Source organism: Nerophis lumbriciformis, linkage group LG34 (genome assembly GCF_033978685.3).
Source record: "Nerophis lumbriciformis linkage group LG34, RoL_Nlum_v2.1, whole genome shotgun sequence".
Lineage (NCBI taxonomy): Eukaryota > Metazoa > Chordata > Actinopteri > Syngnathiformes > Syngnathidae > Nerophis > Nerophis lumbriciformis.
In genome coordinates this window covers 13,627,818-13,653,259 of record NC_084581.2, presented here as the reverse complement: position 1 = coordinate 13,653,259, position 25,442 = coordinate 13,627,818, and the positions used below count along the sequence as shown (strand labels likewise).

The window sequence follows — 25,442 nt, the reverse complement described above, 5'->3', positions numbered from 1 at the left end:
ACTTGACCCACTTCCTGGGAAACTTATCAAGGAGCTTTTTGTATTATTAGGTCCATCAGTGCTAAATATTATAAACTTATCACTTTCCTCTGGCACTCTTCCCCTAGCATTCAAGAAAGCGGTTATTCATCCTCTGCTCAAAAGACCTAACCTTGATCCTGACCTCATGGTAAACTACCGACCGGTGTCCCACCTTCCCTTTATTTCGAAAATCCTCGAAAAAATTGTCGCACAGCAGCTAAATGAACACTTAGTGTCTAACAATCTCTGTGAACCTTTTCAATCCGGTTTCAGGGCAAATCACTCTACGGAGACAGCCCTCGCAAAAATGACTAATGATCTACTGCTAACGATGGATTCTGATGCGTCATCTATATTGCTGCTTCTTGATCTTAGCGCTGCTTTCGATACCGTCGATCATAATATTTTATTAGAGCGTATCAAAATACGTATTGGTATGTCAGACTTAGCTTTGTCGTGGTTTAACTCTTATCTTACTGACAGGATGCAGTTCGTCTCCCATAATAATGTGACCTCGGACTATGTTAAGGTAACGTGCGGAGTTCCTCAGGGTTCGGTTCTTGGCCCTGCACTCTACATGCCCCTAAAGCTGACCAACACGCTGGATTGTAGTCAGCTGGAGGCGTGTCTTAATGAAATTAAACAATGGATGTCCGCTAACTTCTTGCAACTCAGCGCCAAGAAAACGGAAATGCTGATTATCGGTCCTGCTAAACACAGACATTTATTTAATAATACCACCTTAACATTTGACAACCAAACAATTGCACAAGGCGAATCAGTAAAGAATCTGGGTATTATCTTCGACCCAACTCTCTCGTTTGAATCACACATTAAGAGTGTTACTAAAACGGCCTGCTTTCATCTCCGTAATATTGCTAAAATTCGTTCTATTTTATCCACTAGCGACGCTGAGATCATTATTCATGCGTTCGTTACGTCTCGTCTCGACTACTGTAGCGTATTATTTTCGGGTCTCCCTATGTCTAGCATTAAAAGATTACAATTGGTACAAAATGCGGCTGCTAGACTTTTGACAAGAACAAGAAAGTTTGATCATATTACGCCTATACTGGCTCACCTGCACTGGCTTCCTGTGCACTTAAGATGTGACTTTAAGGTTTTACTACTTACGTATAAAATACTACACGGTCTAGCTCCGTCCTATCTTGTCGATTGTATTGTACCATATGTCCCGGCAAGAAATCTGCGTTCAAAGAACTCCGGCTTATTAGTGATTCCCAGAACCCAAAAAAAGTCTGCGGGCTATAGAGCGTTTTCTATTCGGGCTCCAGTACTATGGAATGCCCTCCTGGTAACAATTAGAGATGCTACCTCAGTAGAAGCATTTAAGTCCCATCTTAAAACTCATATGTATACTCTAGCCTTTAAATAGCCCCCCTTTTAGACCAGTTGATCTGCCGTTTCTTTTCTTTTCTCCTCTGCTCCCCTCTTCCTTGTGGAGCGGGGGAGGGGGGGGGGGCACAGGTCCGGTGGCCATGGATGAAGTGCTGGCTGTCCAGAGTCGGGACCCGGGGTGGACCGCTCGCCTGTGCATCGGCTGGGAACATCTCTGCGCTGCTGACCCGTCTCCGCTCGGGATGGTGTCCTGCTGGCCCCACTATGGACTGGACTCTTACTATTATGTTGGATCCACTATGGACTGGACTCTCACAATATTATGTCAGACCCACTCGACATCCATTGCATTCGGTCTCCCCTAGAGGGGGGGGGGTTACCCACATATGCGGTCCTCTCCAAGGTTTCTCATAGTCATTCACATCGACGTCCCACTGGGGTGAGTTTTTCCTTGCCCTTATGTGGGCTTTGTACCGAGGATGTCGTTGTGGCTTGTGCAGCCCTTTGAGACACTTGTGATTTAGGGCTATATAAATAAACATTGATTGATTGATTGAGTGATGTGCAATGTTTGGCCATTCTTGAACTGAGACGGTATATACAAAAATGTTTGTTGGAAACTAAATCCTACGAAAAATAGTGCGTACAACAACCGAGGTCCTATCCTACTGTATATTATAGTGCTAGTACAAGTACACTGTATCAGCCGTAGCTATGTCTCTAATATTCTGACCTTCTCTAGACAATGGTTTATTCTAACGGTGTGCAAAAAGCTCTGCTGGTCATGTAACTTGTAGCGTCTCATCCAGCCATGACATTCCTCACCAGCTTACTCTCTGCCCCTGCGTCATGTGTCTCCTTCTCAGCCTCCGGCCTCATGCTCGGGTGACTTGCCTTCTCAGTCACTGGGGTGTTAGCCTGTGGTCTGGTTCAAATCAACAGGCATGTGATGTGTGGGTGGACAAGCACTGTCACTTCTTGTATTATTCATGAGTACATATGCTTTGCTCAGTTAATTATTTCCATACTAAAACGATGAAACTTTACACTTATGCACTTCACGTGTGTCCTCAGTTTTGCCTCATGCTAGCATGTCTTACAAAGACTTTTGAAAGCAGCCCATAGGGGGCACCACATATGTCAGAAGAGTGAAGTTCTCTGACAGTTAAATAACATCCTTGTTCTTGTTTGTAACGCAGAAATAAAACGTGAATGAAAAGTTCTTTACCTCCACCTCAGCTGCTCATTAAGGAGCACGGAGATGAAACGCATCATCAGCAGGTGACAGATGCCTGCCGCCATATTGCGGTCCTCATCGGCAGACGTGGTAGTGTGTAAATGACGACACGCGCTTGTGTGATTACTCTCTTCCCTTCCGAGGTAAAAATTAACTGTTGGCTGAGACGTGGCGTTGCGACACCAAACCAAGAGTTCGATGTCAACATTTTTGACAAGCACAGACATCATTATCCAACAATCCTTTGTGCTGAGATGTTTTATTGTTATAGAGGCTGAAGTAGCTAAAGGCACTTTTAAAGAATCAAACTCAAGAAAAAAATGCTCTCTGTGGGCTCACACATGATAGACCTTAATTCTGAAGTCTTTCTATGCTCATGAAGACATCTAACTCTTTGTTGCCGTGCCTTTTGCTTCAACCTGTGTGGAGGAAAAATAATGTCCACACCCAGCCACTACAAGGCATTTAGTTCATTAATAGTGCAACCGTTCTTATTTGTAGCCACGCCCCCATCGGGGCTGTGCCAGCAACTTTAGGGTTCCAAGTTCGAGCCCCGCTTCCGCCATCCAAGTCACTGCCGTTGTGTCCTTGGGCAATATACTTTACCCACCTGCTCCCAGTGCCACCCACACTGGTTTAAATGTAACTTAGATCAGTGTTTTTCAACCACTGTGACGTGAGATACAGTCATGTGTGCCGTGGGAGATTATCTAATTTCACCTATTTGGGTTAAAAATAGGGCAGCACGGTGATACAGGGGTTAGTGCATGTGCCTCACAATACGAAGGTCCTGAGCTAATTGATTTGTAGATGTCGGAAACAGCGGGAGGCAGCGTGCAGGTAAAAAGGTGTCTAATGCTTAAACCAAAAATAAACAAAAGTTGAGTACCTCTAAAAAAGGCATTGAAGCTTAGGGAAGGCTATGCAGAACGAAACTAAAACTGAACTGGTTACAAAGTAAACAAAAACAGAATGCTGGACAACAGCAAAGACTTACTGTGGAGCAAAGACGGCGTCCACAATGTACATCCGAACATGACATGACAATCAACAATGTACCCACAAAGAAGGATAAAAACATCTGAAATATACTTGATTGCTAAAACAAAGTAGATGCGGGAAATATCGCTCAAAGGAAAAAATGAAACTGCTACAGGAAGATACAAAAAAAGAGAAAAAGCCACCAAAATAGGAGCGCAAGACAAAAACTAAAACACTAGACACAGGAAAATAGCAAAAAACTCAAAATAAGTCACGGCGTGATGTGACAGGTGGTGACAGTACACCTGCTTTGAGACAAGAGCTATATTGATGCATGGTTGGTTATGGTTTAAAGTCATATCCAACAATTGCGACAATGACTTTTTACTGTGAACTGAGTTTTGTTTTTTAATGATTTCTGCTGGTGGTGTGCCTCCGGATTTTTTCAACGCAAAAATGGGCTTTGGCTCAAAAAAGGTTGAAAAACACTTACTTAGATAATGGGTTTCACTATGTAAAGCACTTTGAGTCACTAGAGAAAAGCACGATATAAATATAATTAACTTCACTTCACATTAACTGTTGTGACAGCACGTCGCCACTGGCAACAACAACAAAAAAACAGTTTGTCTTCATACTCGTAGTAAAGACGCTAAACAAAAATGGGGTATGTGGATCAAGAGAAAAACACACAGTCACTGTAGCAGTAACAGTTGTACAGTGGAAAAGCACAGTGTGACAGTTATCATCTATGTTCTTGTTTTGGCTTTAGGGTAAAATGTTGTGGTTTCTTTCTGGCACCATACCTCAAGTCCTTTAGTACCGAGCCCCTCTCGAAAGGAGTGCTTTAAGGTTTTTAAAGGCAACATTGAAAAAAATACGGTAGTCAAAGATTTACCGGTCGATCTATGTTCCCTTCCTCACCTATGGTAGTGATCTTTGGGTTATGAGCGAAAGGACAAGATCACGGGTACAAGCGGCCAAAATTAGTTTCCTCCGCCGGGTGGCGGGGCTCTCGGTTAGAGATAGGGTGAGAAGCTCTGCCATCCGGGAGGAGCTCAAAGTAAAGCCGCTGCTCCTCCACATCGAGAGGAGCCAGATGAGGTGCTTCGGGCATCTGGTCAGGATGCCACCCGAACGCCTCCCTTGGGAGGTGTTTAGGGCACGTCCGGCCGGTAGGAGGCCACGGGGAAGACCCAGGACACGTTGGGAAGACTATGTCTTCCGGCTGGCCTGGGAACGCCTCGGGATCCCCCTGGAGGAGCTGGACAAAGTGGCTGTGGAGAGGGAAGTGGGCATCCCTGCTTAGGTTGCGGCCCCGCAACCCGATCTCGGATAAGCGGAAGAAAATGGATGGATGGATTGATGGATGGATAGTCAAATATCTTCTTTGTGACAAGAGCATGCTGCTGTTTTTAAGAAATTACGACAAAAACGTCAAAGATCCTACATTACAATTATTTATATTTTTAAGGGCCTTTACTTAAAATAAACAGTCAGAGATCCTCTATGTGACAGGTGTGTACTGCTGTTTTGAAACAACTACAGCAAAATAAGCTAGTCAATGATCCTCTGTGACAGGAGTGCTCTGCGGTTGTTAAGAAACGACTTTAAGAACACAAGTCAGAGATCCTCTATATATATCCTCAGGAGGGCTCTGCTGTTTGGAAGCAATTACAACAAAAATGTTAGTCAAAGATCCTCTGTGACAGGAGTGCTCTGCTGTTTCAAAGCAACTGCATCAAAACATACTAGTCAAAGATTCTCTATATGTTACGGTGGCAAAAGCGTCAGCCAAAGATCTTCTATGTGACAGGAGCTCACTGCTGTTTTATACAAATGAGGGCAATGATAAAGATTCTACATTAGAAAAATGTTCTGATGTTTTTAAAGGGGAGCTGCACTTTTGGGGGGAATTTTGTGAATTTTCATTCACAATCCTTTTTTTTTTTTTTTAATGCATTCTAAATATTAAATGAATGCAAGTTTGCTTACAATGGAGCCTATGGGAGTCACTCTATTCTGCCTATAAAAGCCCCTAAAACACATCCAAACACCTCCATTAAGGTTTTATATGTGTGATGTAAGTATGTAATGTAGAAACGGGCACATTGATAATAACATTTAATATTTACGTATCTTGATAATTTTAAGCATACGCGGCGCATTCATTTCAAAAATGCATCGCAGCGTTAGCTTATTTTTCCCACTAGATCACTGATTACTGCTCACTGCAGACTTCATGAGAGCCAACAAGCATAATAAAACATCACTTACTGTACAATGTCTGCTGTCATTAGGATGCTAGCTGATAGAATATTGTTATATTCTCGTTTAGATGAAGAATGACTCACAATGGGATATTAACTTTCTTCGTAAAGAAAAGGGAGGTAGAGCCAAGCGTGTGTTCGCGTCATTCTTGCCATTCCCGGGTCTAAATTACATGTCAAATTGTACCAACTTGTTGGAATACGTCTTCAGCTTTCTTCGATCCAGGTGAGAGGCACGATTTTATGACCTACAATAAACTTCCACGAGCAGGGAAGCATACTTGCCAACCTTGAGACCTCCGATTTCGGGAGGTGGGGGGGGGGGGGGCGGCGTGGTCGGGGGTTGGTCGGGGGGCGTGGTTGGGGGCGGGGGTGTGGTTAAGAGGGGAGGGGTATATTTACAGCTAGAATTCCCCAATTCAAGTATTTCATATATATATATATATATATATATATATATATATATATATATATATATAAGAAATACTTGACTTTCAGTGAATTCTAGCTATACATATATATATATGTATCTTATTTTATATATATATATATATATATATATATATATATATATATATATATATATATATATATATATATATATATATAAAAGAAATACTTGAATTTCAGTGTTCATTTATTTACACATATACACACACATAACACTCATCTACTCATTGTTGAGTTAAGAGTTGAATTGTCCATCCTTGTTCTATTCTCTGTCACTATTTTTCTAACCATGCTGAACACCCTCTCTGATGATGCATTCTGCTTCGTCTCCTTGTTGTGTGCGCAGTTGTGCACTGCACTCTCTAAAAGCCGTAGATGGTATTGTCACATATGCATGTACAGTAGATGGCAGCATTGTCCTGTTTAAGAGTGTCACAACATTGCTGTTTACGGCAGACAAACTGCTTTACAGTAGACGAAAACGTGACTGCTGTTGTTGTGTGTTGTTACCGCGCTGGGAGGACGTTAATGAAACTGCCTAACAATAAACCCACATAAGAAACCAAGAACTCGCCCTCGATCATTCTACAGTTATAATGTGATTGGGCAGGCACGCTGTTTATATTGTGGGAAAGCGGACGTGAAAACAGGCTGTCGACATGTCACTCAGGTCCGCCTGAATTTCGGGAGATTTTCGGGAGAAAATTTGTCCCGGGAGGTTTTCGGGAGAGGTGCTGAATTTCGGGAGTCTCCCGGAAAATCCGGGAGGGTTGGCAAGTATACAGGGAAGCGAGGAAACAGCTGTCGATGATGTAAACACAGCAGCACAGACTGGTGATCAAGTCGCCACTATAAATAGTTTGTGTGCGTTAGCGCTTATAATAACAATATCACTAATACTTGGTTAATATATTCAAGTCACAAAATGTAAATGCAGTATTGTTGACGGTTTTTGGATGGTTATTTATTGGGTTTTATGGGCCGAATACAGGACCTCACATTGGCTTCGCTCAAGGCGGACTTTTATTTACGAGTTAGAATGCATTAAAAAAATACAACTATCGTCATGTCTTTCATAAGGATTTTGTGAACAATAGGCAAACTTTTACAAAAAGTGTAGTTCCCCTTGTTTTTAAGGCCCTTTACTTAAAAACAACAGTCAGAGACAGGACAGTCCAGGAGTGTGCTGTTGTTTTGAAGCAATTACAGCAAAAAGAGCTAGCCAAAGATCCTCTATATGGGACAAGAGTGTTTTGCTGTTTTGACAGGAGTGCTCTGCCACTTTGAAGCAACTTGAGGAGAAAACACTTGTCAAATATTCTCTAAATGAGCAAGTAGCAATAACGTCAGCCAGATATATTCTATGTGATAGGAGCATGTATATATGTGTGTATATATAACAGTGGCTTTCATTAGCTGCATCTTCCAAGTGTTTTTTTATCATCTTTAAAATCCTAATAAAAAAAGACATGTCAAATCAAATCAAATCAAGTTTTATTTGTAAAGCGCTTTTCATACATAAAAGAAATGCAACGCAAAGTGCTTTACAAAGTTAAAAACAATACCCCGCTGACCCATATCCCCCATTATCACATACGCACGGATACAGATACCAAACACAAACACATCCACACATCATACACACATATGCAACTATATGGACCAATGATTGCATGGCTGACTACAGAGGAGACATGTGAGTAAACACTATCACAGGAGCCATCTGCACCAGGAGGTCATCAGACCATGGCCACCAGGACGCTGACACAAAAGCGCCCCCACAAGCACGGCCGATAACCCCTGAGGCAGATGGCTCATCTGAGGAACGTTGGAAAATAAAAATGATAACACTTGTAAAATAGTAAGAACCATGTGTGGAGATAAAGAATAAAATACAAGTAAGACATATGAAGATTAATTGAGAAAAACAAAACAAAAAATAAATTAACAAAAAAAAAATTATTAAAAAAAATATACTAAAAAAAAATAAATATATATATATATATATATATATGTATATACATATATATTTTTTATTTTATTTTTTGTATTTTTTTTCTCAATTAATCTTCATATGTCTTACTTGTATTTTATTCTTATATATATATATAAGGGACGGCGTGGCGCAGTGGAAGAGTGGCCGTGCGCGACCCGAGGGTCCCTGGTTCAATCCCCACCTAGTACCAACCTCGTCATGTCCGTTGTGTCCTGAGCAAGACACTTCACCCTTGCTCCTGATGGGTGCTGGTAGCGCCTTGCATGGCAGCTCCCTCCATCAGTGTGTGAATGTGTGTGTGAATGGGTAAATGTGGAAGTAGTGTCAAAGCGCTTTGAGTACCTTGAAGGTAGAAAAGCGCTATACAAGTACAACCCATTTATCATTATCATTTATATATATATATATATATATATATATATATATACATATATATATACATATATACATATATTTATGTATGTATATATATATATATATATATATATATATATATATATATATATATATATATATATATATATATATATATACAGTAAATAAATAAATATAACTAAATAAAATATTGCATTACTAATAGGATAAAAAGTTAAATACAAATGACTTCAATAAAAAAATGTATATCAGGTAAAAGCCAAATCAAAAAGTTGGGTCTTAAGCCTCCTCTTAAAAACATGAATGTTCTCCGCAGCCCTGAGGTTTGATTGATTGAAACTTTTATTATGTGTTCTTGTCTCTCATGTTTGTGAAATTTCCCCCAAAAAATTTCCCCCAGAAAAGTGCAGTTCCCTTTTAATCATGCAATATGCACGGTTTAACAACGCAATTCATTTTGATTGTATGTGCTGTTCCTTAATTTATATTTATATACGTACGTGCATACATGAAGCCACGCCCCCTCCCTGCTTTACTTCCTCACTGATCGAAAGGTGATTGGCTGGTTTGTGCTGTCAGTCAGTGTCTGGTCCTGCCCTTTCTCATGCTTGCTCTGTTCAGCGTTGTCGGTCTTGTCGCCTCCAGTATGGACGACACACTTCAGCCGCTCCTTCTCAACTTTAAGTCGGCTCTTTTTTTAGCCTTCTCCCTCTTGTATGATCCGCGGGTGGACGTCTGAGCGGATTACGCCCGAGCCGAATTTGCCGTGATCTGAATTTCAGCCCAGAAAATATCTTTTTTTTTTTTTTTTTGTGTTTGTGGGAAGAAGAGCAACATGCCTGTCCCAACTCTGTTGCCTTTCACCGCCACTCCGAGTCGGAAGTCCGCCAGCCAGACCTCCTTCAGGTTGACGGAGAAATTCATCCTGCTTCTGGTCTTCAGCGGTTTTATCACGCTGTGTTTCGGAGCTATCTTCTTCCTGCCGGACTCCTCCAAGCTGCTCAGCGGAGTTTTCTTCCATTCGTCCGCGGTGGAGACCAACACTCGCACGGGTCTGGACGGCGTCGGTGAGCCCGGCGTGCCGGGAAGCGAGGAGAAGGTATTGGCCAAGATCAAGAAGGACCACGAAAAAGCTCTGCTGGAGGCCAAAGATACTCTTCAGAAACGTCCCGATGAAATCAAACAGGACATTTTGAAGGAGAAGGAGAAAGTTGCCAAGGAGAGTTTGGGTCAAGGTGGGAAGACGACCAATGATTTACCTTACATCGAGTACCGGCGGCCCCCGGGGGCCACTGGACACGAACCCCTGGACCCTGCCACAAAGGACAGACGGGGGAAAATCAAGCAGGTAAGACAGCGTCAACTTCACGCCGAACATCATGCTAGACCAGTGTTTTTCAACCACTGTGCCGCGGCACACTAGTGTGCCTTGAGATACAGTCTGGTATGCCGTGGGAGATTATCTAATTGCACCTATTTGGGTGAAATTTTTTTTTGCAAACCACTAATTATAGTCTGCAAATTATGTGTTCATTCATTGACCAGGTGTGAATGAATGATGGGTTCCCACTTCTCTGTGAGCGCTTTGAGTATCTAATAATAGAAAAGTGCGATATAAAATCGAATTCATTATGTGTTGTTGTTTAGTGTCGGCAGAGTAACCGTGTAATACTCTTTCATATCAGTAGGTGGCAGCCGGTAGCTAATTGCTTTGTAGATGTCGGGAACAGCGGGAGGCAGTGTGCAGGTAAAAATGTGTCTAATGCTTAAACCAGAAATAAACAAAAGGCGAGTGCCCCTAAAAAAAGGCATTGAGTTGAGCTGAGTTTGAGTTTATTGAAAACATTCATGCATACAACACGATACATCACAATTTCTAGTTTCTCTATTCAACATGTTCGAAAAGGAGTAAGAAGAAGCAGAGCTTATTTAATCCTACCCCTTTTCCTTTACATAGCATTTGCTAAAACTTTTGTTCACTTTCTGTTCTCAATTTATTCACAATTAACTCCATAAGTAATAACAATAACAATAAATAAATAAATAACACTTGGTGAAGTAAATTACATTTCATATGGTGAGATGAGTAAGATTATCTTCAAAATGAATGGATGGATGAGATAAAATCAGAATGTTTATCATGGGTCTTCTTCTTTGTACTTTGTAAACACTTTAAATTTTAAAAGTTTCTTGAAGTGGATAGTTCTTTGTTTGATTTCTTTGCTTAATCCATTCCATAATTTCATTCCACATACTGATATACTGAAGGTCTTAAGTGTTGTACGTGCGTACAAATATTTTAAATTAAATTGTTCTCTAAGATTATATTTCTCCTCTTTTGTTGAGAAGAATTGTTGTATACAGGTAAAAGCCAGTAAATTAGAATATTTTGAAAAACTTGATTTATTTCTGTAATTGCATTCAAAAGGTGTAACTTGTACATTATATTTATTCATTGCACACAGACTGATGCATTCAAATGTTTATTTCATTTAATTTTGATGATTTGAAGTGGCAACAAATGAAAATCCAAAATTCCGTGTGTCACAAAATTAGAATATTACTTAAGGCTAATACAAAAAAGGGATTTTTAGAAATGTTGGCCAACTGAAAAGTATGAAAATGAAAAATATGAGCATGTACAATACTCAATACTTGGTTGGAGCTCCTTTTGCCTCAATTACTGCGTTAATGCGGCGTGGCATGGAGTCGATGAGTTTCTGGCACTGCTCAGGTGTTATGAGAGCCCAGGTTGCTCTGATAGTGGCCTTCAACTCTTCTGCGTTTTTGGGTCTGGCATTCTGCATCTTCCTTTTCACAATACCCCACAGATTTTCTATGGGGCTAAGGTCAGGGGAGTTGGCGGGCCAATTTAGAACAGAAATACCATGGTCCGTAAACCAGGCACGGGTAGATTTTGCGCTGTGTGCAGGCGCCAAGTCCTGTTGGAACTTGAAATCTCCATCTCCATAGAGCAGGTCAGCAGCAGGAAGCATGAAGTGCTCTAAAACTTGCTGGTAGACGGCTGCGTTGACCCTGGATCTCAGGAAACAGAGTGGACCGACACCAGCAGATGACATGGCACCCCAAACCATCACTGATGGTGGAAACTTTACACTAGACTTCAGGCAACGTGGATCCTGTGCCTCTCCTGTCTTCCTCCAGACTCTGGGACCTCGATTTCCAAAGGAAATGCAAAATTTGCATGGTTGGGTGATGGTTTGGGGTGCCATGTCATCTGCTGGTGTCGGTCCACTCTGTTTCCTGAGATCCAGGGTCAACGCAGCCATCTACCAGCAAGTTTTAGAGCACTTCATGCTTCCTGCTGCTGACCTGCTCTATGGAGATGGAGATTTCAAGTTCCAACAGGACTTGGCGCCTGCACACAGCGCAAAATCTACCCGTGCCTGGTTTACGGACCATGGTATTTCTGTTCTAAATTGGCCCGCCAACTCCCCTGACCTTAGCCCCATAGAAAATCTGTGGGGTATTGTGAAAAGGAAGATGCAGAATGCCAGACCCAAAAACGCAGAAGAGTTGAAGGCCACTATCAGAGCAAGCTGGGCTCTCATAACACCTGAGCAGTGCCAGAAACTCATCGACTCCATGCCACGCCGCATTAACGCAGTAATTGAGGCAAAAGGAGCTCCAACCAAGTATTGAGTATTGTACATGCTCATATTTTTCATTTTCATACTTTTCAGTTGGCCAACATTTCTAAAAATCCCTTTTTTGTATTAGCCTTAAGTAATATTCTAATTTTGTGACACACGGAATTTTGGATTTTCATTTGTTGCCACTTCAAATCATCAAAATTAAATGAAATAAACATTTGAATGCATCAGTCTGTGTGCAATGAATAAATATAATGTACAAGTTACACCTTTTGAAAGCAATTACTGAAATAAATCAAGTTTTTCAAAATATTCTAATTTACTGGCTTTTACCTGTATTCTTGGGTAGCAGATTATAGTTTGCTCTGTGTTTAATTTTAGCTGTTTGCAAAGTCATTATGTCGTGGAATTTCAGTATTTTTGATTCAATAAATAAGGGGTTTGTATGTTCTCTATATCCAACATGATGTATTATTCTAACTGATCTTTTTTGTAACACCGTTAATGAATGAAGTGTAATTTTGTAGTTATTTCCCCATATTTCTACACAATAACTCAGATTTGGTAACACTAGTGAACAGTAGAGAATATGGACTGATTTTTGGTCTAGAACATCCATCCGTCCATCTTCTTCCGCTTATCCGAGGTCGGGTCGTGGGGGCAGCAGCCTAAGCAGGGAAACCCAGACTTCCCTCTCCCCAGCTACTTCATCCAGCTCTTCCCGAGGGATCTTCCCAACGTGTCCTGGGTCTTCCCCGTGGCCTCTTACCGGTCGGACGTGCCCTAAACACCTCCCTAGGGAGGCGTTCGGGTGGCATCCTGACCAGATGCCCGAACCACCTCATCTGGCTCCTCTCGATGTGGAGGAGCAGCGGCTTTACTTTGACCTCCTCCCGGATGGCAGACCTTCTCACTCTATCTCTAAGGGATAGCCCCGCCACCCGGCGGAGGAAACTAATTTCGGCCGCTTGTACCCGTGATCTTGTCCTTTCAGTCATAACCCAAAGATCATGACCATAGGTGAGGATGGGAACGCAGATCGACCGGTAAATTGAGAGCTTTGCCTTCCGGCTCTGCTCCTTCTTCACCACAATGGATCGATACAGCGTCCGCATTACTGAAGACGCCGCACCGATACGCCTGTCGATCTCACGATCCACTCTTCCCTCACTCGTGAACAAGACTCCGAGGTACTTGAACTCCTCTACTTGGGGCAGGGTCTCCTCCCCAACCCGGAGATGGCACTCCACCCTTTTCCGGGCGAGTACCATAGACTCGGACTTGGAAGTGCTGATTCTCATCCCAGTCCCTTCACACTCGGCTGAGAACCGATCCAGTGAGAGCTGAAGATCCTGGCCAGATGAAGCCATCAGGACCACATCATCTGCAGCCACCAAACCGGATCCCCTCAACGCCCTGACTACGCCTAGAAATTCTGTCCATAAAAGTCTAGGTCTAGAACATGTTTTGTTTTTTTCATTATTGACGTGTTTCTTGCTACTTTGTGTTGTATATTTTGTGTTGTATATGAAGCTTAGGGAAGGCTATGCAGAACAAAACTAAAACTGAACTGGCTACAAAGTAAACAAAAACAGAATGCTGGACAACAGCAAAGACTTACTGTGGAGCAAAGACGGCGTTCACAAAGTACATCCGAACATGACATGACAATCAACAATGTCCCCACAAATAAGGATAAAAACATCTGAAATATTCTTGATTGCTAAAACAAAGTAGATGCGGGAAATATCGCTTAAAGGAAGACATGAAACTGCCACAGGAAAATACCAAAAAAAGAGAAAAAGCCACCAAAATAGGAGCGCAAGACAAGAACTAAAACACTAGACACAGGACAACAGCAAAAAACTCAAAATAAGTCACGGCGTGATGTGACCGGTCGTGACAGTACACCTACTTTGAGACAAGAGCTATATTGATGCATGGTTGGTTATGTTTAAAGTAATATCCAACAATTGCGACAATTACTTTTTATTGTCAACTGAGTTTCGTTTTTTAATGATTTCTGCTGGTGGTGTGCCTCCGGATTTTTTCAACGCAAAAAATGTGCCTTGGCTCAAAAAAGGTTGAAAAACACTTTTCTAGACTATGGCAAATGAAGTGTGCATTTTTTTCTTTATTCCAATTTTTACTAAGTATTTACTATTTTATGCAAGCTACTACACATGTATTGTTTGATTCGACGGACACATCAAACCCCCAAAACTAGCGTAGAACAGAACCAGACCAGTCATAGGCGCCGATCCTACATGGGATTGATGGCAACTTTCAATCTTTAAAATCATTTTTGAAAAATCAATCTTGTTGTAGTTAATTTTGTGGCGAGTTTGGTCCGTTTTACAAAATAATAAAGACCTGAATCATATGGGATATTAACTTCACTGAACGTCTTTTTTTTACACACACACACACACACACACACACACACACACACACACACACACACACACACACACACACACACACACACACACCGAGCACCCATTGGCAGAAATGTAGATCGGCCCCTATGAGAGTTACCAGACCCATTCTTAATGGACCGCCTGTTGTGTGGAGTCATATCCGACCCACACATACCTGTACGAACTGTATACAGCATGGGTGTCAAACTCTGGCCCGCGGGCCAAATTTGGCCCACCGCGTAATTTCACTTGGCCCTTGAGGCGATATCAAATTAACACTAGAGCTGGCCCGCCGATTATATTCAGCGGCGGTGCCGCGGTAACACCGCATTCTACTTCTCATACCTGCCAACCCTCCTGGGAGACTCTCAATTTCAGTGCCCCTCCCAAAAATCGTCACGGCCGCTATTCACCCAGTCCAGCCACTGCTGGCCCAGTTACATAATGTGTGCGACTTCAGCACGCACACACACACACATGAATGCAAAGCATACTTGGCCAACAGTGATACAGGTTACACTGACGGTGCCCGTATAAATAATTTTAACACTGTTAGAAATATGCACCACACTGTGAATCCACACAAAACAAGAATGACAAACACATTTCGGGAGAACATCTGCACCGTAACACAACATAAACACAACAAAACAAATACCCAGAATCCCATGCAGCCCTAACTCTTCCGGGCTGCAATATACACCCCCGCCACCACCAAACCCCGCCCCCCCAACCCTGCTCACCTCAACCGACGCACAGGGGGGGGGGGGGGGTATATTGCAGCCCAGAAGAGTTAGGGCTGCATGGGATTCTGGGTATTTGTTTTGTTGTGTTTATGTTGTGTTACTGTGCGGATGTTCTCCCGAAATGTGTTTGGAATGTATGAAAAGCAGACGTGACGACAGCTCGTAGAGGACGATAAACGCAGTGCCTTTAAAGCACACCCCCAAGACTGTGGTCCGGGTGCAATACGAGACAGTGGTCCGGGTGGACTACGAGATATAATGACTGATGAACACCTTCGTTGGATAATGAAAGATGCCTCAGCTCAAAGCCTGAGCCCCGACATTAATGAACTAGCATCCAAAAAAAGATGGCAGGTATCTGGCTTGGGCACATCAGATTAGATCAGTGTGTTGCAAACTGAGCAGTTTAAAGTCCTGAATGGTTGGTTTATTCATTGTTATTTTATTTTCAAATTTATTAGCCTGTGGAAAAAGTTAATTTTGATATTTACCTCAGAAGGCTGCAAATAGAAAAGAGGCATTCAATTTTTATTTAAATTGTATTTGATATGCCATTGATATTTTGTAATTATTATTATTATTTGAAACTCGATTTTGCATGTCACTATAAAGTTATATAGCCTTGCTTGTTCAATATTCAATGCAAAACTTGTTTGGGTCCCTATTAAAAGTTTAATTTGTTCAACCTTGGCCCGCGGCTTTGTTCAGTTTTAAATTTTGGCCCACTCTGTATTTGAGTTTGACACCACTGGTATACAGGAAGACAATTAAACATGCTATTCAACCCAATTTAAAATGGATTACACTGACACAGCTTGTGGCCGAGTTGTGTCAGAAATCCACATAAAACATTTGAAAACGCCATCGATACCTTTCACGCTGACTGTTAGACCTGTGATATTAAATGTGTTCCATTCTTAGCCAGATTTGCTTGCGCTTCTTTCTCGACACCTCCATTTAATTACCGGGTATCAGCCTCAGGGGAAGGACGGAATTTTATCAAGTTCGTCTTCCTGTGTGTCATGTTTTATGGTGAGGCCTGTGCTGAGATGGTTTAGTTGTTTTAGACATGTGTTTACATGTTGGATTAAGGAATATCTCGTGGGTACTTTTGCACAATTCTATATGTTCAAAAAGGAGCAAGTAAAAATGAGTTGTTTAATCACCCTCTTCTCCATGCGTATTGCTGATAATTCATTAACATCATATATTTTATATGTTGACACAAATGTTCTGTTTGTTTTAATTTGCATTTTGTTCACATTGCGTTTAAAAGAAAGAAAGGTGTTAAAATGAATAATTCAATTTACAAGCTTATTAATTAGTTCTGTGACTTGGCTCTGTGGCTCTTAACTCAAAACACTTGTATCTCAAATCATCATATCCTACTGACATTAATTAGAATAATTTATGGATGCTTGCCCACACACCATAACGGCACAAGTTGTAACATGTAACATTCTATTTAAAAACAAAACAAAACAACAACGTTCTAGACAAGAAATATTGTATTAAAACCAATACAATAGAATGTGGTACTAACAACTACAGTAGTTTTATGAAGTAATGTCATTATAATGTACAGCATTTACCTTGGAAAGTGGGCTTTTTATGGTATCTCCTTTCAGCAGCTTCTCCATAGTTTCATGGATAAATGTCCACTGTTTATTTTAACATACGTGGCTGTAATTAGGCTCCTTATGCTTAAGTATGGTGCAGACAGTAATGCGCTCAAATTGCTTTGGCATGTTGGCGACACGCTTGGTCATGTTTTTTGATAATTTATTTTTTTAATTTAATGAATAGGCTCCAGCGCCCCCCGCGACCCCGAAGGGATTAAGCGGTAGAAAATGGATGGATGGATGGATCATCCACTTCTTCTTTTCAGCACTGTCCTTCACACACACTCTCTTCATTCCCATGGTTGGAAAAAAAACGTATGCCAATCTCTAGATATAAACTAGCGAGGATCTTGCAAGGTTCGCTGTGCCATTGCTACACCAACTGGATGCTTGTAACTAAAATTTTTGCTTGCAACTTAAAGCACAGCAATTAGCCGAGAGAGAGCTTTTCTCTTAAAACCCTCCTAATTTGGGGTAATATTCAATTTAGGAACCACTGTATCATTAAATGCCTACTGAAATGTGATTTTCTTATTTAAACGGGGATAGCAGGTCCATTCTATGTGTCATACTTGATCATTTCGCGATATTGCCATATTTTTGCTGAAAGGATTTAGTAGAGAACATCGACGGTAAAGTTCGCAACTTTTGGTCGCTGATAAAAAAGCCTTGCCTGTACCGGAAGTAGCAGACGAGTAGCGTGACGTCACAGGTTGTGGAGCGCCTCACATCTGCACATTGTTTACAATCATGGCCACCAGCAGCGAAAGCGATTCGGACCGAGAAAGCGACGATTTCTAAAAATTAATTTGAGCGAGGATGAAAGATTCGTGGATGAGGAAAGTGAGAGTGAAGGACTAGAGGGCAGTGGGAGCGATTCAGATAGGGAAGATGCTGTGAGAGGCGGGTGGGACCTGATATTCAGCTGGGAATGACTAAAACAGTAAATAAACACAAGACATATATATACTCTATTAGCCACAACACAACCAGGCTTATATTTAATATGCCACAAATGAATCCCGCATAACAAACACCTCCCCCCTCCCGTCCAAATGACCCGCCAATACAACTCAAACACCTGCACAACACACTCAATCCCACAGCCCAAAGTACCGTTCACCTCCCCAAAGTTCATACAGCACATATATTTCCCCAAAGTCCCCAAAGTTACGTACGTGACATGCACATAGCAGCACGCACGTACGGGCAAGCGGCTTCCAAATGTTTGGAAGCCGCAGCTGCATGCGTACTCACGGTACCGCGTCTGCGTATCCAATTCAAAGTCCTCCTGGTAAGAGTCTCTGTTGTCCCAGTTCTCCACAGGCCAATGGTAAAGCTTGACTGTCATCTTCCGGGAATGTAAACAATGAAACACCGGCTGTGTTATACGGCACAACAGTCAAGGGGTGCATTCTACGGTGGGGGTGCGTTATCCGCACAACACCTGCCGCAATACACCGCTTCCCACCTACAGCTTTCTTCTTTGCTGTCTCCATTGTTCATTGAACAAATTGCAAAAGATTCACCAACACAGATGTCCAGAATACTGTGGAATTTTGCGATGAAAACAGACGACTTAATAGCTGGCCACCATGCTGTCCCAAAATGTCCTCTACAATCCGTGACGTCACGCGCAGGCATCATACCGAGACGTTTTCAGCAGGATATTTCGCGTGAAATTTAAAATTGCACTTTAGTGTTGCAATGTTAAGATTTCATCATTGATATATAAACTTTCACACTGCGTGGTCGGTAGTAGTGGGTTTCAGTAGGCCTTTAAGGCAGTAGGAATTTAATAAATGGCAATGTATGCTTGTACTGTGTTAATAAAAAAGAAATAATAAAAAAGGTTAAAATAACTACTTTTTAAAAAAAATGTTGCCTATCATTCACGATCCCTGTGTAAAAAAATCACACCTTTTCTTTTTTTATGCATTTTAACTCATAAATAAACGCAAGCGAATGTCAGCTAACAAGGGATGAAACAGGATTCATGAAGTCATGAAGCCCTACGCAACAATCAAGTACATGTAGGGGAAACCCTGCCTCTGAGTTGGTAAAAGTTAATTCTAGATTATAAATCATGCAGCTCACCTGTATAGTAGGTTGTTGCTAAAAACAGAGAAGTTGGTTAACTTTGACATTCAACTTAGACCCGGAGATGGCGAGAAAGACTTGAAAAGACGCTCGTTTATGAACACTTTTTTTTTTTAACCTGCGTGAAGATTATGATTATTTCTTATTAAAAACAGGAATATATAAATATCCCATTAGTCTGCATCCCAGTGAGAGACAACAATGTAAACTAAGTGATTGTTTTTTTTTTATAATCATAGTTTGTATTTCTTGTGAGCAATACTGCTACTTGTTGGATCTGCTCATCAGTCAGCTTTTACAACTTGTAGCTCATCCTCCATTCAGGCTCAAAAATATAAGGTTCTGGATAATCTTTTGTCTTTGGCTCACATGAAGTCTGCCATGATTAGTAGTAGTTGTTGTTGATGGAAATAGCGAACGTTGTAATGCGTCTGTGAAATGAATGTGCTGCTGTATGCTTAAAATGACAAAAATACATAAATATTACATTTTATGAATGTCCTTATTGCATATATACTTACAGCATGTATACAGTATCAAACGTTAATGAAGGTTTTTAGAGGGCTATATATGCAGAATAGCGCAAATCCCATTACCTCCATTGTTAGCTGATTTTTCTTGGCATTTATTTAAGAATTTAAATGCATATAAAAAATAAAAATGTGTGCTTGTCTCACATAGGGATTGTGAATAATAGATGGAATTCCCAAAAAGTGCAGTTCCCCTTCAAGCCAGTGGTTACAGCAAACATTTCTGTAATTGTAGTGTCGATCCATGTTAAACAAAAGTGTCAAATAGTCCGAAATGTTCGCAGCGCCACAGAGACCTTTTTAAGTGAAGATCTCAACGGAAGTGACGAGAAAAAAAAACCCTCCTGAGTGGCAAAAACACATGCGGCTTGTGCAAAAAAATGTTTTGCTAACCAATATGTTGTTTTTGATGTACTATATAAAGGCATTTGTATCTGTATCAATTTCATGTTCATTGTTGGATTTGTGTGTGTGTTTGCGTGTATGTGTGTATATGCATTCCCCATGGTGTTTGATTGCAGTCAGTGTTGGAGTGTGTATCTGTGCACAGTACACTTGTGATGAAATCCTGTGGAAAGTACAAAAGGTGGTTTCAGTTGACAACTCCACAGGGACACATGGGAGCACAATAGGTCGTCCTTTGCACCGCGCAAGCCTGGACACATTTCCATACAGTGGAACCATTGAGGTTGACCTCTGAGTTGATAAATTTTGACCTCAGGAATTAATGGAAATGTAATTTATCAATTACATGGTTAAACTGTCTCTTTCTGGAATCTTTGTCAGCAATAGATGCAATGGTTTAATACTGTATAAGCATTTGTTAGTATAAAAATAAGTTAGGACAATAGTCAAAGTTGAACTCTGGTTCAAACTTTTTTGTGTAAAGGCACATTTTTCTAGAAAATGTTTATAATCGCCACATATTTACGACTGTCAGTACTTTAAACTTCAGTGGCTTGATGTTTTCTAAGCCAAAGTTAGGGTTTGAACTGGGATTTTGCTTCTATGCATTTAGCTTGTTTGCTTCAATGGCAATTGAAGAGCGACGAGGAAGATTGTTGTTGTTCAGTAATCTAATCAGAAGCAGAGTCAGATCCAGCTTTATTGGCCAAGTATGTTTAACAGACAATAAATCTGACTTTTAGACTATAACTACAGCAGTCACTTTTATTGACAATGTTGATCTGAAATTGGAGGAGAACATTAACGTCAAGCTAGCCAGGAAGCTTTGGAAGGGGAGGAGCGAGCTGTTTGTCAGAAATCTACATTTTTATAAATGTTTGCCATTCCACAATAGCTGCGATGTACTGGTTTTCATTGTAACGTCCACGTTGCGTTTTATTTCGCACTTTCCATCTATCTACCACTATAATTTTTAAAACAACAACAGCAGCCGCCAAGGACTGACTGAGGCTGTTTTTGTAAAGAGCACTGGTGACACGAATGGTCTTGCTGGGGGATATTTTGTTAAATCATCAAATATTAATAAAGCCAAAGAAACATCGCTCTTTTGGGGGGCAGTCCATTTTTCATCAGTTGACAGCAAGTGGGATTCTGTCTGGGTGCAGTATATTTATGATTGTGTTGCAAAATGGATAAGAGTGTTCATTAATTCATCAATACGAGGCTGGATGTCTTCATTTTATCAAGACATTTTGGACAAAACGCCCATACAACACTTTTGGAACGAACAAGAGTGGAGATGGCAAACTAACAGACCCTCTCTCTTGGGTCCAACATCAAGGACCTACGACCCCCACAATTGGAGCAGAATTTCCCCTAGACATAATCTAAAATCTGCGCAGATTCCGCATTTTTGCCACTTCCTGTCGCAATATTTTTGCCCATCTAGGGTATCTGTAATATCAAGTTGGATTAACACAAAGGAGTTTTAAGCAATTCCAAGACATTATCCTGAAGCCAACAGGAGCAGATAAATGGATTAGCATGGATATCACTCCCAGATTGGCGTGATTCATTGCGAGAATAAATCGCAAAGAAAGGTCACGTAGTTGTTCCAACTGGCGAGGCTGAATGTTGGTGTCACAGATGGTGAAATGTTAACAGGGATGAAGTTTGAAACACTGGTGTTAATAAAAGCTCAGATCAGCAATATTGGTTCAAATGTTTTTCACCTTCACTCAGCCACTTAGGTAACTTCTGCTCTAGGCACAGAAAAGGACAGAAATCACAATGAATGTAGCATTTACAGCGAGCTGCACCCTCACTAAAGAGATGTACAACCAATGAAAATACTGTTCTGGAAGTAGATTTTTTATTTTGCCTTTATTGCTCCTGCTAGATCAAAATGGCAGCTGGCTAATTTGTACATAATGACCACACCGATAAATGGAGCGTGTGGTCCATTATCATCCTATTGATGAGACCTACGTCCACAACAACCCTTTTTTTAGCTGATTCATTTATTTATGAATTATTTTATCATGTGATTTGGCTGTCTCCTTACGTTTTACATTGCCATGACAGCCGTGCTAATGTTTGAACCCATTTCCTCAGCGTATCAGCATATTGAGAACGAAATAGGCACTGACACTACCCATATCCACATAGGTTTTGTTTGTCAAAAATATATTTTGCCCTGTCAGTTCGATTACACATCGACATACAGGCTAACAGGCATATATTTCTCTCGTTAGCCTATATGTCGATGTGTCATTGACCGGGCTTGCATGCTAAAAGCATTACACTAGGATCTAAGTACCATCACACTAAGCATTCGTTGCACGAACATACTTGCTTTGTTTGACAAGATCATAGACAGTATTGGACAATATAGTTTACATACGAAATGTCCATTTCCATTTACAAGTAATAAGAAAACGTAAATGCCTGACTTAACTATCAAGTAGGAAATTAGCAAATTTGGCGTCGGATGAAAAAATATTCTCCGCTTTCAATCGTCTCCATCTTTCAAAGGCTTCCCCGATACAAATCCTTGTTTTGTTCCTGGCTTTGTCATGAATAAATTGAGAATCGTAATGACGCATTTAGATTTACTAAGGTCTGACATGTTTAGCAACATTACCAGTGGCAGTAGCCAGAAAAGAGGGCGGTGCCTAACTAGCAACCTGGATGTGACACACTCACTGACTTTCTAACTGGTCAAACGGTAGAGGGCGGGACATCGAAATGAAAACAATAACAAGATTTCAGGGCTGTAAATCTAATTTTTAAATGAGCATGTCCCGGCTGAACTACTGTTACCAGTTATAGAGCTATTCAAAAAGAACATGATTTATTAATGCCTTTTGACATATCAGGGCCATTTAATGATGACTTTACATGAAATTATTACATATGGCTCCTTTAATATTCAAAGGTAAAAAAGACATCTGGATCAATATTTGTAATGTGAATTTTATGCACGGTAGGTTCAGGATTTATTTGACATTTCTACCATTGCTCAATGCGCTGTACAAAACAACCACTGTAACTTTACGTGGTTTAGTCCATTTACCACAAATGTTCCTGTCACATTATGCATTTTTTTTAAATTATGCATGTTTTCTTTTTTCTAACAAATATTTTTTTTTCTCGTAATGCTAGCGACGCCATGCTCACGTTCATGTTTCGCTTTAAGATGTGCGTCGATAACAAAGTCTGTCACTGCAATACTAACTAATTACCTCAGTTTTGTCTAAAGGTCTGTCAAAGTTAGTTTAGTTTAGTTTATTAAGGATCCCCATTAGTCCACACCGCAGTGGAGACTATTCTTCCAGGGGCAAAGAGCACATCACTCTAACTATTATCACTCTGGCACGTGACGTGATCACTGTCTGTGCAATGTGTGCTGCCTTCAAAACAAACACCGTGTTTAATCTTCATTCATTTATGGTAACACAATCCTTTTAGTTTTTTGAACGGTTCTCACAGCCTAAAACTTCCATATGGAAAAAACTGGTTATTTTCTGTCTTGCAAACCAGGCCGAAACCATCTCTCTGTCATCTGTCACATCAACAGCAGCAACACAGTGTACATGCCAGGTCGTTACACTATAACTCCTTAAACAGATTTGGGATTTTTCTACTGTCATTAATTAAGAATGTTAATATATGGATATTAATCATGAAGTGCTGTTACTAGATTACAGAAATGCTCATAAAAAGATAATTTTAGAGACAGAAAGTTACAACTACTAACCTTTTTGGTGGCCTTGTGGTTAGAGTGTTCGCCCTGAGATCGGTAGGTCGTGAGTTCAAACCACGGCCGAGTCCTACCAAAGACTATAAAAATGGGACCCATTAGATCCATGCTTGACACTCAGCATCAAGGGTTGGGATTGGGGGTTAAATCACCAAAATGATTCCCGGGCGCGGCCACCGCTGCTACTCACTGCTCCCCTCACCTCCCAGGGGGTGATCAAGGGTGATGGCTCAAATGCAGAGAATAATGTCACCACACCTAGCGTGTTTGTGACAGTCATTGGTACTTTTACTTTTAACTTTAACAACAATGTACACTTTATCCCATGCTTATACCTCATTGTGCAACGTGACAATGTTTTAAGGGGAGCTAAATGTGATCTCTGAAAGGGGTACAAATTATTTCCAAAGAACGACCCCCACCCAGATATTCATCACTAATACAAAGCTCACGAAAAATATGATTTTATTTTGTCATTTTCATGGTTAGGTGGCCAAAATCACTTATATCAGAAAATAATCTCATGAAAATGACTGCTGTCATTTCATGTTCTCCCTGTGACTGCGTGGGTTCCCTCAGGGTTCTCCGGCTTCCTCCCACCGCCAAAAACATGCACCTGGGGATAGGTTGATTGGCAACACTAAATTTGCTCTAGTGTGTGAATGTGAGTGTGAATGCTGTCTGTCTATCTGTGTTGGCCCTGCGATGAGGTGGCGACTTGTCCAGGGTGTACCCCGCCTTCCGCCCGAATGCAGCTGAGATATGTTCCAGCACCCCCCGCAACCCCGAAAGGGACAAGCGGTAGAAAATGGATGGATGGATGGATTTGATTATTATTAAGTGGCAAAATCACTTATATTAGAAAATAATCTCATGAAAATGACTGCTGTCATTTGATTATTATAATAAAACATTTCATTCAACAAACAGGTTTGATGCTGGTGTAGCCGCAGTGTGCACGTCTGATGTTGTTCAACTGAGTGCTCTGGGAGTTTTTGTGTTTGCTCAGACACATGGAAAATTAGAGGGAAAATTGGTCATGAGCGTTTTTTTTGTATACCTCGGTCTTTGTGCTCATGCGTGTTTGCAAACAAACACACGGGAGTACAGTACAAATAAAAAGTTTGTCCATGAGGGTTCTTTGCCCCCACTATCCGAGCCTTTCATGTGTGGTAACTTTCCCGAAGAGCAGGGTTTTCCCTTTAATGTAATTGAATGTGGCGCACCGCCACACCTTGAAAATAGGTGGAGGTTTTTTAACGTAAAAACAAGTAAAGTAATTGGGGATGGGAATTGATAAGATTTTTCCGGTTTCGATTTTGCTTCACGATTTGGTTCCTTAACGGTTCTCTTATCGATTCCTATTTGGGAAAAATAAAGACAAAAAGGGGTGTATTTGTTATGATCCACTGCCCGGATCATATTTCTGTTTGGGTTTTCGGGTCACGTGTGTTTTCTGTTAGTCTTGGACTCATTTTGTTCCTGTCTGTGCACCTTTGAGTTGGTTACCATGGTTACATATTAATTCCACCTGCCGCTTGTGTTTCTGACGC

At 41.0% G+C, this 25,442-nt stretch overlaps 1 protein-coding gene across 1 annotated transcript in view; it reads left to right on the top strand.

Annotated features, from left to right (window-relative positions):
• The first annotated feature begins 9,301 nt into the window (after positions 1–9,301).
• Positions 9,302–25,442, top strand: part of man1a1 (mannosidase, alpha, class 1A, member 1) — a 226,765-nt gene continuing 210,624 nt past the window's right edge. The window contains exon 1 of the mRNA XM_061929641.2: positions 9,302–10,037. Coding sequence (XP_061785625.2) covers positions 9,525–10,037 — 513 coding nt within the window. The 5' untranslated portion in view covers positions 9,302–9,524. The remainder of the gene's footprint in view (positions 10,038–25,442) is intronic.